General features: G+C 43.0%; 1 protein-coding gene across 16 annotated transcripts in view; it reads right to left on the reverse strand.

Annotated features, from left to right (window-relative positions):
- Positions 1–12,765, reverse strand: part of FRMD4A (FERM domain containing 4A) — a 363,743-nt gene that overhangs the window by 96,010 nt on the left and 254,968 nt on the right. For all 16 annotated transcript variants that reach the window (XM_060694938.2, XM_060694939.2, XM_087874356.1 and 13 more), the window contains exons 4-5: positions 10,278–10,370; positions 6,485–6,569 (exon numbers count right to left, since the gene is read on the reverse strand). In XM_060694938.2, the coding sequence (XP_060550921.1) occupies positions 6,485–6,569; positions 10,278–10,370 (178 nt within the window). The remainder of the gene's footprint in view (positions 1–6,484; positions 6,570–10,277; positions 10,371–12,765) is intronic.

A 12,765-nucleotide genomic window follows, 5' to 3' on the forward strand; every position in this document is an offset into this window, starting at 1 on the left:
TAAGAGTGATATGCATTGTCATCGGGGCAGTTGGTACCATGTCCAAGAATTTTATAAGATACATCAACAAATTGCAGCTTCCTGCAATAACACCAGCAGAACTGCAAAATACTGCGCTACTTGGAACATCGTATATATTAAGAAGGTACTTGGTTGATACCTAGGACGCTGGCAGCAACCCGTATCAACCATTAGCATCAGTCAATGGTATTTGTGACGTATTTTTAAATGTTCAATTGACTGAGTTTCATGTTTAATGAATAAAAGAGATAATAATAATATCTATTTGGGTTAAGAGAGTTCAAACCACCTAATGCCTTCTATTAGGAGTTCCTAAAAATGACCCTATAAAAAGAGCCCAATTTAATCTCCCCTTCTTGCTAAGAACTGCATCCGAAAACAGCTTCCCTCAAGGCGAGGCAGGGAGTCCACGAGAGTTATCCGCTTTGAACCTGGGAAGTTTGCATTCTCTCTTTAGGAAAACCCCCTCTCTTTCGGTCTCCGTTTCTTCCTGCCTCAAAAAAGCAGCAACGGAATTGTGATTCCTGTCGCTCTAAGGCCGATAAGAAGAAGAAGAAGGAGAAAAATAGCCCCTGTTATTAATTAGCGCTGGAGGCAGAACTAATGAACGTAAAACAAGGCGGCCTATTCAACAGACACCTTGGGAGAAGGAAAAGGGGACAGTTCCCACAGTATAGTCGTGGCACGGAGTAAAGTAACCCCCCCACCTCTGCCCACCTCCGCTGACGTGCTTGGGGGCAAAGAAGCAAGCGAGGAATCCATTTCAACTAAGCCCCCCAACCGCCCCCAGCAGCTCCTGGTAGTATACAATGCTTCCTAAAACTTCTCTCTGGGCTGTCCTGAATCTGCACTTAAAAGCCACATTCCTACGGGAGGTACGCGTTCCATAGAAATGTTCAGGATCAAAAGATTTCATTGAAGAAAGACTGTCCCGAAGCAGAGAGGAATGGAGAAGGTTCAAAACTAGTCTGGAGAAAAGAAGAACCAGGGGGTGACATGATACCCCCCCCCCCAGGACATTGTCCACTTCGAAGAGCTGCCACAGGGTCCACCTATTTGCCAAAGCACCAAAAAAGGCAGGACAAGAAACTATGGATGGAAACTCATCAAGGAGAGAAGCAACCTGGAATTAAGGAGAAACTTCCTCACAGTGAGGACAATCAACCAGTGGAACGGTTTCCGGCGATTCAGACTGGGGCTGGTGTGAAGTTCTCCTCCGTTGAAGGCCTCTGGTCACAACAGGGGAGCTTCTCTCACAAGTTATTTTGGAGGGCATCTTGCCTTCTCAACAGCTCCTGGAGTGGAGTTCTGCTACCATTCCCTCTGCTACCAATCTGTGGAATTGGGATCGTAGAAACACCCAGGAGCATAGAAGAGTCCAAAGGCAGATGCATGAATAAATGTCTTAATTTTTTTTTAATTTGATTTATATGAGTCTTCTCCGGAGACTCAGGGCGGCTTACAATGCGTTAAGCAATAGCCTTCATCCTTTTTTGTATATTTATACAAAGTCAGCTTATTGCCCCCCACAAACTGGGTCCTCAATTTACCTACCTTAGAAAGGATGGAAGGCTGAGTCAACCTTGAGCCTGGCGAGATTTGAACTTGCAGTAATTGCAGGCAGCTGGTCTTAATAACAGGGTGCTTTAGACCATTGTACTACCAAGGCTCTTGGTATAAAATGTATTTATTCATATAATAAAGCATATTAACTTTGTACAAAGGCTGTCTTAGTATTCATTATGGGATAGGGGGCACACTGTGTGTGACTACCCTGATCAGAGATCAAGTCTCATGAGGAACAAACGCGAAGAGAGAGAGAGAGAGAGAGAGAGAGAGAGGTGGAAAAGGTTGGAGGGGGTTTTATACTCAGGGTAAGCCCCTCCTTTCCACATAGGGGTGGAGGCACTCTCTGCCTCCACTGGTGTCTATATGACACATGTGCCAATGGCTTGCAAATACTTGACAGTTCCCCTCCAGGAGTTGTGGGTGCTCCATCATTGGAGGTTTTCAAGAAGAGATTGGACAGCCATTTGTCTGGTATAGGGTCTCCTGCTGTGGCAGGGGGTTGGACTGGAAGACCTCCAAGGTCCCTTTCGACTCTATTGTTCTGTTAAAACTGTTTTGTTGGGCCAGATAACTGGATTCACGCGACAAGCAAAGAGTTTGTATCATAAGTAAAAGATAAAGGCTACAGTGGGTTGATCCTTGTTTCTGGTGACTTCAAGGCTACGTCAAAGTTGACTTCTTGGCATCTATGTGTAAGTGGTTAGACGTTGCCTCTAGACATTTCATCCTCACTTTGAGTTCTGGGTGCAATGATTGAGGAGGCTACAACTGGTACATCAAAATACAGTGGTTCCTCCATACTCATTGTTAATTGGTTCTGGGGGCCACAATGACTACCAAAAACAATGAATATCCAACACATTTTCCCCCATAAGGAGTAATGTAGCGAGTCACAAGGCAGCTGACACCAATAAGTTCTAGCTTGTGCATTAAGTACCAAACAAACAATGAGCACCAGGACAAAAATTTCGCATCAGAATAGGGTAGGGTAGGGTAGGGTAGGGTAGGGTAGGGTAGAGTAGAGTAGAGTAGAGTAGAGTAGAGTAGAGTAGAGTAGAATAGAATAGAATAGAATAGAATAGAATAGAATAGAATAGAATAGAATAGAATTCTTTATTGGCCAAGTGTGATTGGACACACAAGGAATTTGTCTTTGGTACATACCCATTGAATGGACTGAAGTACCAAATTTGATGAGTTTCAAAGCAGTTGAGTACCAAGGTACCATTATATATAGAAATATACACTTATCTTTTGCTTATGAATCTTATGTGGCTCTTGATTTACTCATCCAAATATACTGATTTTTGATGCAATGCTGAAATGAAAATCTTTAAAATACTTGTTTATCTGGAACAAATGATCTACTCTTCTTGTAGGCATGGCCAAACAAACCAGGAAACTTCCCTCTGTGGACTGTACTGGTTTGAATTGGGATTGATGGTTTATGATTCTAGATTCTTAGGAGACTACCAACTCCCTGCTAGAAGATAATGCTAACTGAAACTTAAAGAGAGGTTTTCGGGTTTAGTTATAAAGTCAGAACTTGATTTTTGAATTACTGTTAACTACTGTACATTTACGAAGTTTCCTTGGCTAACCATTGACCAAACAGCTCTACTATCCCAATTCAATAGCTCTACAATCCATCTGGGGTTGCAACAATTGATTGATTGCAGTTGGCTTCTGGTCAACACTAGCCAAGATCAGCTCTTTGCTGCCACCTGCTGTGTTTCCCCAAATGTAGCTGGTCTTCAAGGTTGGAAGAGACCAGCATGAACCCAAGGCTAGAGAGTTCACATTGGACGATTCATAATTCTAATTAAATGCGTCAGTGCGTTGGTGCTAGTTACACAGGCAATTCAATTATCCTCTGTTGTAGCAGTGTCAAAACATGCTAGATTAAGCCAACATTATGCATTCTTAATTTAACATGTGTTGGAAGCTTCTTGTATTAAGTCATCTCAAAATCAAATCAAATCAAATCAATCTTCATTATCGCTATAAAACAGCATTTACTGGCTTTGACATAGCTTCTTTTTTTTTCAAGGTTAGTGTATTGGGTGAATCCAGACATTTCATTAGTCAAGAGAGAAGTGGAATTTCAGATTTTAGGAAATAACGTCCAGGAAAGTCTTGGTCTGCCAATGGGTTACACAACACTCTGCATTTAGGAAGGTTTTATTTTAAGTCAGGCCGGTCCTTTCCTCCCTGCAAACTCCGTAACCATTTGGATGGGAATAATATCCTCAGCATTACACAGGTAAATAGCAAGTTTTCAACAACTTTGGACCCTTCCCTGCAATTGGCTGGGAATTTTCCTCCGGTCCTGATTTAGCTGCAAAGCTGTCATCATTCTAATGGACATCTTCAAATGAGCTCTAATGATGCTTTGGCCCCTGGATAACAGGGCTAAAGGCTCATGTTGGGGGGGTCTTCTGGATATCGTTTTAAAGACGTCTCTGGAGATTCTCCATCCTCCAGGTCACGGTTCTCCCAAAGGGGCTTTTTCAAGAGGCAACCGGATTTCCTTGGTTTTTCCTTGAAGACGTTTTGCTTCTCATCCAAGAAGCTTCCTCCATTCTGAACTGAAGAACTGCATTGCAGCCATCTCATTCGCGCAAGAATGGAAATCCAAAAATATCCCATCGGAGGCTACGTTAATTGCAAAGATCATGGACTGTGCAGAAGCAGACAAGCTTACTGGACTTTTGCGAGATAGACAAGAATCGGGGTTATATAGGAGCTGGGACAGGTGGTATGCTTGGCTGAAAAAAAAGAAATCCTAAGAAGAACGAAAATATTAACCTTAATGTGAACGTGGGTAAATATTTATAGGAGCATTGCATGGCAGCTGAGAATTTTTTTTTCTTCTGGATAAACTTTTTTTTTCTTTTAATGAGTTGGTTTAATGGAGGTTTGTACTTTCTCTAGGCAAAAATTGATACTTTAAAACTCTATATGTATTATATTACTCTCTGCAATTCTATCCATATTGTTATACTTTTTTTTCTGTATTTTTTAATAATTTTCAATAAAAAAAAAGGAAATACTTAAAAAAAAAAGAATTTCTTGGATGAGAAATGAAACGTCTTCAATGAAAAATGAGAAAGATTTTTTTTGTTCGCCTCTTGAAAGAAAAAAGCCCTTTGGGAACATCTTAAAGAGCAACTATACATCCATTCTAAAAACGGTCGATCATATAGGCTGGGTAGATTATTCGCCAAGTTGACACAGCACAGTAAGACCCCAAAAATCTAACCAGGATGGACATTAATCAAACTTAACATGTCATGTAAATATGCCGGCTAGGTTTGTACAGGTAGCCCTCGACTTACGACCACAACTGAGCCCAGCATTTATGTTGCTAAGTGAAACATTTGTTAATAGCAATACAGTAGCAACAGCACTTATATATCGCTTCACAGTGCTTTGCAGCCCTCTCTAAGCGGCGTAGAGAGTCAGCCTCTGGCTCCCAACAATCTGGGTCCTCATTTACTGACCTCGGAAGGACGGAAGGCTGAGTCAACCTGGAGCCTGGTGAGATTCGAACTGCCGAATTGCAGGCAGCCGGCAGTCAGCAGAAGGGGCCTGCAGTACTGCACTCTGACCACTGCGCCACTGTGGCTGGTTAAGTCCATTTTGCCCCATATTTATCACATTTCTTATACCACTGTTGTTAAGCAAATCGTTGCAGTTGTTAAATAAGTAACATGGTTGTTAAGCGAATCCGCCTTCCCCATTGACTTTGCTGGTCTGAAAGGCACAAAAGGGGGTCACGTGACCCCCGGGACAGCACAACCGTCATAAGTACACGCCAGTTCCCAAGCTTCCAAATTTTCATCACGTGACCATGGGGATGCTGCAATGGTCACAAGGGTGAGAAATGGTCGTAAGTCCCTTTTTTTCCAGTGCCATTATCATTTTCATCACTAAATGAACTGTTGCAAATTGAGGATTACCCGTACTTGACTTGGTTACATGGATTGTGTGAGCACAGCTAGTGTTCCTCTATTATCTAGCCCAGAGGTGTCAAACTCAAGGCCTGAGTGCTGGATTCGGCCCACTATGTGGTCGGATCCAGCTTGCAATGTGGTCGGATCCAGCCCGTGGGGCCATCCTGGTCTACCTGCGGGGCTTCAGCCCGGTCTACCCAATGGAAAGAGGAAACATGCCAGCAGTTTGGGAAGTGGCGTCAAGCTGCCCATGTCCACCCAGTCGGGAGTGGTGAGTTGCTCCCAGTTCGGACCGATTCACAAGAACCAGTAGTAAAACCGGCGGGAGGCTCCACCCATGGACCCGGATGTCATCAGGAAGTTTCTGCACATGCGCAGAAGTGCACGAGAGAGAGAGAGAGAAGCAAGCACACACGTGCACGGTCCCGTTGCAAACTGGTAGTAAAGGTAAGTAGAACCCACCTCTGCCAGTCGGCCATGCCCAGTGAGTGGCGTCAAGCTGGCCACGCCCACCCAGTTGCCCACCCCCACCCCCTAAGGTCAACCATAGCCCTGATGTGGCCCTCAATGAAATTTGAGTTTATAGGGGTGAAATGCTACCGGTTTGCTCCGGTTCGGGAGAATCGATAGTGATAAAAGCTACCAGCTTGGGCGAACCGGTATTTCTGATGATCAGCTGTGCCGCGCGGTTTAGCTTTGCTAGAAAGCAGGAAATCCTGCTTTCTTAGCGAAGTTAAATCATGCGGCACAGCTGGTCCCCCCTCATTGTTCTACTTACCTTCCCAAGCCTCCTTTTGACGCGCAGTGCGCCAACAAACCGGTAGCAAACTGGTTCAGATTTCACCACTGGTTTGACACCCCTGATCTAGCCAGCACTGACCAGGTTTGAGCTCAACCGTTGCAAAAAACAGGAAGAAGAAGAAACATCCAGCACTTGCCTTATAAATACAGGACTTGGCATTCAGGAAAAACAATTCAATGGTGGCGTTGTCCTTCAGGTAAGAAATGCTCTCAATGTAGAACCTGGAAAACGAAAGAGACAAGTCAAATCAGCTCAGAAAAGAAACACGGCTGAGAAATAAATACAGGAGCCTTGATTCAATTTGTTTTTTTTTATCTGGATGTGAGGGAAAAAAAAAAGCAGAGCCTTTAGGGCTGAAGGAGGGGGAAAAAAAATTCCTTTTTCTTTCTCGGCGATTTGTTATGATTGTCGGCGAGATTTGTGGGTCCCTGAAGACACCATCCGATAGGAAAGGCATTAAAGCTTGTTTTATTTCACAGACGGATTGATAGCTCCATAAATATTTTAGAATTGGGCTTGTTTACTTTTTCCCAGCCGTGGTCCTTCAGGATTTGCACTTCCGAGCGGCGTCAAAACAAAGGATGCATCCTAACCTGAGAAGTTGCGGCTTTTTCGAAGAGGTTTTGGGGGACGAACAAAGGATGGACAATGGATGGGTGTTGGTTGAAAAGGAACAGCATTTTTACAAAATGGGGTGCTGAATTGTTCAAAGGCTGAATTTGTTGTAAGTCGAAGATTACCTGTATCATCATCATCATCTTTTAACAATCCCATAATCCCTTGCGGGGCGGAGTTTGGGCAATTGAATGGAGCCGAGTGTTTACTGGCCGGATGCCCTTCCTGTCGCCAATACGGAGTAACATAAGGTATTAAAAAAAACCCTGCAAGTCTTTCCCAAGGAATCTTTGAATACTTTTTGATTTTTTTTCTTACTCTTGCAATCTTTAATCTCCTTACCAACCCTTCTCCCAACATCTGATTCATCTCAGTTATGTAGCTAGATTTAAACCTTGGGCTCTTCCTAAAAGCTGAGGAGAATGCTCATTACTTTAATGTGTATTTGATCTTCTTAACAAACCGTAGGCCGTTAACCTTCCCCCTTTTATTGATTAAGAACCTGATCGATCAGACCTCTACGCACTCACGCTGGTAATGTTTCTTTACGCTGCAGGACTTCAGTTGAAAATTGCTAATTTATAGAATAAATGGGGCTGTCCTAGAATCTCCCCGTGCACTTCATCACATAGATGGAAATAAAGTGATCGTCCTTCGGAATATCCATCCTCAAACTCACATGTTCCTTAAAGCACTTCTTGCAATATTTATCTCACTAATAACACTCAACAAAAGAAGGAAGGCAGACAAAGGCATTCGAATTAAAACGTTCTTTGGCCTGGGTGACATCCTGGATGGACAGAGAAGACATTTTAATTATGATATCTAAGGATTAGGATGAACATGATGAATATGGAAAAGCAAGGACATCAGCTTGGCAGTCAAATGTAGGTAAATCTATTCTATTTTGTTCCCTGGCACTACCTGTAGTTGTGGGAATGAGAACTTTAAGAGCCCTGGAGGCGCAGTGGTGAGAATGCAGTATTGCAGGCTAACTCACTGCTCACTGCCAGCAGTTCGATCCTGACCAGCTCAAGGTTGACTCAGCCTTCCGTCCTCCTAAGGTGGGTAAAATGAGGATCCAGATACAGAGTTAGCCTCTTGGGGGCAAGAAGCTGACTCCGTAAACTGCTTAAATAGGGCTGCAAAACACTGTGAAGCAGTATATAAGTCTAAGGGCTATTGCCATTATCCTTCCTTCCTTCCTTCCTTCCTTCCTTCCTTCCTTCCTTCCTTCCTTCCTTCCTTCCTCCCTCCCTCCCTTCCCTTCCCTTCCCTTCCCCTTCCTTCCTTCCTTCCTTCCTTCCTTCCTTCCTTCCTTCCTTCCTTCCTTCCTTCCTTCCTTCCTAACTCTGCCCACTGCCAGCAGTTCGATCCTGATCAGCTCAAGATTGTCTCAGCCTTCCATCCTTCCGAGGTGGGTAAAATGAGGACCCAGATTGTTGGGGACAAGAAGCTGACTCTGTAAACCCCTTAGACAGGGCTGTAAAGCACTGTGAAGCGGTATATAAGTGCTAATTGCTATTTAAAAAGAAAGACAGGAAGAAAACCGACTCGTTTGAGCTGTGACTCTGGAGAAGGCGCCTGCGTGTTCCTTGGGTGACTAACAAGGAAGTATCGGAGCACAATTCACAGGAAGGCAAAAATCACAAAACTGTATCTGACTTATTTTGGCCACCTCATGCAGGGAAATTCATTGGAGAAAGCAATTATGTTGGGAAGAGGTAGCAGTAAAAGGAAACCAGACCACGATGGCTGGACACCATCAAATCTGACACCAGACGGACCATAGAACAACTCAAAGAAGTGTGCAATATTGAAAAACGTGGCCCCTACACAACGACTGAAAGAAAACCCCATTTTGCTTTGAGAAAGAGTCTTGATGCCAATTTCCTAAAAGGAAGAATTATGATGTCTAAGAGTCCATTTGCCCGAATTATGCAGGGTGTGGCTAACGATAAAGGAAGTTAATGATCTATAGAGGGAAGCGAAAAATGAAAAATATATACTCCTCTTTGGATTGTGGATTTTCCAGCCGTATTCAATATTGGCCAGTCTGAAGGCAGAAGACTGGATGAGGTGAAGAAACTACTAAAATGTTCTTCCTTGCAAGAGAATATATGGTGAAAGGAAGAAAATGCTTCTGAGAAACAGCAGAGGGCAGTATTGCACTTCTTAAAATTCTGAGACTTTTTGAAAAACATGGGATTTCTAGAAATAAAAGACCAGGAAGTGATTGCAAAAATTAAAAAAAAGAAAAGAAAAAATAAATTGGTATAACACTCTCTCCTCCTCACCCTTCTCTCTCAGCTTTGTTCAAAACGTTGGAATAAGTTCGAATGATGGAGCTTTACTGAAGATGTCTACTATTTCATTAAAATCCCCCAAATATCAGGTTTCCTCCAAGGTTAGGCCATTCAATACCCACCAAATATTTTGGACGCAGTTCCCTCGCTTCTGCCATGTTGGGTGTTACGTTAAACTGAATCTGTTAGAAATGTCTCTAAGTCTTACGGCACTTTGGATGCAAAATAGAGAGTCACTTTCGTGTAATAATGAAGCGGCTCGTCTAGAAACCAGGAGACGTGAGTTCTAGTTGCTCCCTAGGAACAAAAGCTGGCTGGGCCAATCACCAGGAGACGGTGAGTTCTAGTCCTGCCTTAGTCATGAAAGCCAGCTGGGTGACTTTGGGCCAATCACTAGGAGATGGTGACTTCTACTTCCTTCCTTCCTTCCTTCCTTCCTTCCTTCCTTCCTTCCTTCCTTCCTTCCTTCCTTCTTTTCTTTCTTTTTCTCTCCCTCCCTCTTTTACATTGAATGCTTTTGATTCTGTTGTTATTCTTTTATGCTGTTATCCTTCCTTCCTTCCTTCCTTTCCTTCTTTTTCTCTCCCTCCCTCTTTCTCGTTTACATTTGTTGGATGTTTTTGATTCTCCTACTATGTGGACACCTCAACTGTCCTTTCCTTTCCTTTCCTTTTTGTGTTTACTGTGTCTTAGAACCCATTTCTGTGGTTGTGACTCTTCTCACTTACACACCAGTGATTAAAGGAGGGTCTTATCCATTTCATGTAGAACTCTTTCCAAACCAGGGATCTGCTATGACGATGACAAAACTATCAGCAGAGTTGGGATTTAAAAAAATAAAAATCACCTCTCTCTTTACAAAACAGATAAAAAGCGTGCGAGGACTTTTGTGATGAATCCTAGTCGGTAGTCAACATCTGATGTTCAATGAGGCCTCAGGGCAACAGATGAAATAATAAAATCCATGAATAAGATGATTTGGAAAGATGACTTGTCAAAAAACCTCACCTGACACAGAAGTATAAAACAACCAATCCAGATTTTTTGGGGAAATCATGTTCCAGCACCCGGCGGTCCAACTGAAGCCAGTTCAAATGGCCCCTGGTTAAACAACAGACACACAGAGAAAAGGGGATTAGAATATTAAACCATTTTATGTCATTTTATATCATTGCATTGCCTTGACCAAAGTCACCTTGTAAGGGAAGATGGACAGCATAAAAATTGAATGAATGAATGAATGAATGAATGAATGAATGAATCAATCAATCAATCAATCAATCAATAAGCTGACTTTGTATAAATATATGAAAGTATGAAGCTATTGCTTAACGCATTGTAAGCCACCCTGCCGGAGAAGGGCGGCATATAAATCAAATTAAAAAAAAATGAATGAATGAATGAATGAATGAATGAATGAATGAATGAACGAACCAACCAACCAATCGTGTTACTTCTACTCTGCCACTCCTACAGGAATTTAAGCATAGCTAGTTCTTTCCTCCACTATTTTTAAATCTTTGGTTTAAAAATTAAACCAAAGATTAAATTAATTAATTAAACCTTCTGAGGAACGTTAGATTGAGAGACAGTGACTAACCCCAAAGCCGGTGAGATGTCTCCTTGAATGAGGACTTGAACTGGGGTCTCCTTAGACTTAGTCAAACACCTCAATCGTTACTATCCCCTGCCTCTCTAACGAACACTTCATCCGGTTCAGCTTCACTAACCTAAACATTTCCAGGTGTGTGGGACCCCAACTCTCATACTTCTGAGACACCGGGGTTAAGAACCATGGGAGTTGAAGATCCACACATCAAGAGGGTCTGAGAGGGAAAGGAAAACTGGTTTGCAACGGTCAAGCATAAGAAGTTCAAGAAGAATGAAATCCCAGGGCTCTTGAGGGATAAACGTTGTAGACACTTGGGGATAGCTGTGGTATCACTTCAAGCTCAGATGTTTAACACAGAAAGTTCAACCTGTCCAGGCAAGAACTGGAGATGGAGAAGGAGAAAATGGTGAGGAGAAGAGATAAGAGCCGGGGTCCTTCTTTGCTCTCCTGACCACCCTTTGTGGGACGCGATAATTGAAAGTCTGCCGGTTTTATTTATTAAACACTGTTAATGTCAGGAGTTTATACGAGGTCTGGAAGATTCCTCCGCAGGCTAAAACATGGCCAAACAACGTCTCAGACATTTTATTTGCCACTCGGTATGTCTGGAACAGCCTTGCAAATAAACTCTGTCAAACTGGCTTTTGAGAGCTTTGGGAAAACACAGCTGCTCCTCTCTTGCACGCTCGTTCACACTCTGAGTAAGCAGCAGTTACTACGGGCTGCTGCTCCCAGAGATGCTCTCTGGAGGCATTTCTTTTGATTAAGCTGGAAGTAGCTCTTGGATGGCGTAGAGCAGTGTTTCTCAACCTTGGAAGCTTGAAGATGGGTGGACTTCAACTCCCAGAATCCCCCAGCCAGCAGCGGCTGGGGATTCTGGGAGTTGAAGTCCACCCATCTTCAAGCTTCCAAGGTTGAGAAACACTGGCGTAGAGAGTTTGGGTGGGTTCTCGACTTTTGATGTTCTCAAGGCCCTTCTGATCCCACCCTCAAAGAAACCAGATCCGGCCACTCTGCAAATGATACTCCCACTTTGGCTGAAAAGGACAGTGATGTGTTTGCAGATATTGGGCATTTTATCGTTTATGATCAATTTTACAACTTAAAAAAACAAAACAAAATGGCAACAATTACCTTGACAATTATCCGGTTAATGTAAAATACCAAGTGGGGGGAATCACTACGGCTGAAACAAGCTCACAAAAGAGGGGGGATCTTCTTATAAGATCGACCCCCAAAATATGAACAAACAATGAGAGAGAGAGAGGGGGGGGGAGAATGACAGACAGACAATGACAGAATAACAGAATTGGAAGGGACCTTTGAGGTCGTCTAGTCCAACCCCCTGCCCAAGCAGGAGAAAATGGTTGTCCAACCTCTTAAAAACCTCCAGTGTTGGAGCACCTACAACTTCTGGAGGCAAGTCGTTCCACTGATTTAATTGTTCTAATAGCAAGCAAGATCATTTGATTTTGGCTCCTAAACTTCATCAGAGTCTGCTTCAGCTTGGACTAATGGAAAAATCTCCAATGAGATACTTTCCTTATTTCTCCACTGTCTGTTAGATGTCTCCCTCCCCCGCCAGTAATTCCATTTAGATTATTTCCATGTTGAATCGACATCTTTGACGCTACTGGTTGGGAAACCCTCTGTTCAAAGTAGAATAGTGACTCTTAGAAGGAGAGCGCTTGGCACGGATTTGGCCATGGGTTACAAGATTAGAGATCTGTCCAACCCAGTAAGGCCTCTACAGTTTCATGTAGCCATGTGGCCAAAGTCCCTTTAAAGAAATGAAACCAATATTATTATTTTTTGCAATGTTTCATCTTTGTCTTGGACTATCATCAGAATAAGCACTATGCTGCTTGGAGTCAGAAATTGGGA

The sequence above is a fragment of the Pantherophis guttatus genome, chromosome 7 (genome assembly GCF_059756535.1).
Source record: "Pantherophis guttatus breed Tessera chromosome 7, ASM5975653v1, whole genome shotgun sequence".
NCBI lineage: Eukaryota > Metazoa > Chordata > Lepidosauria > Squamata > Colubridae > Pantherophis > Pantherophis guttatus.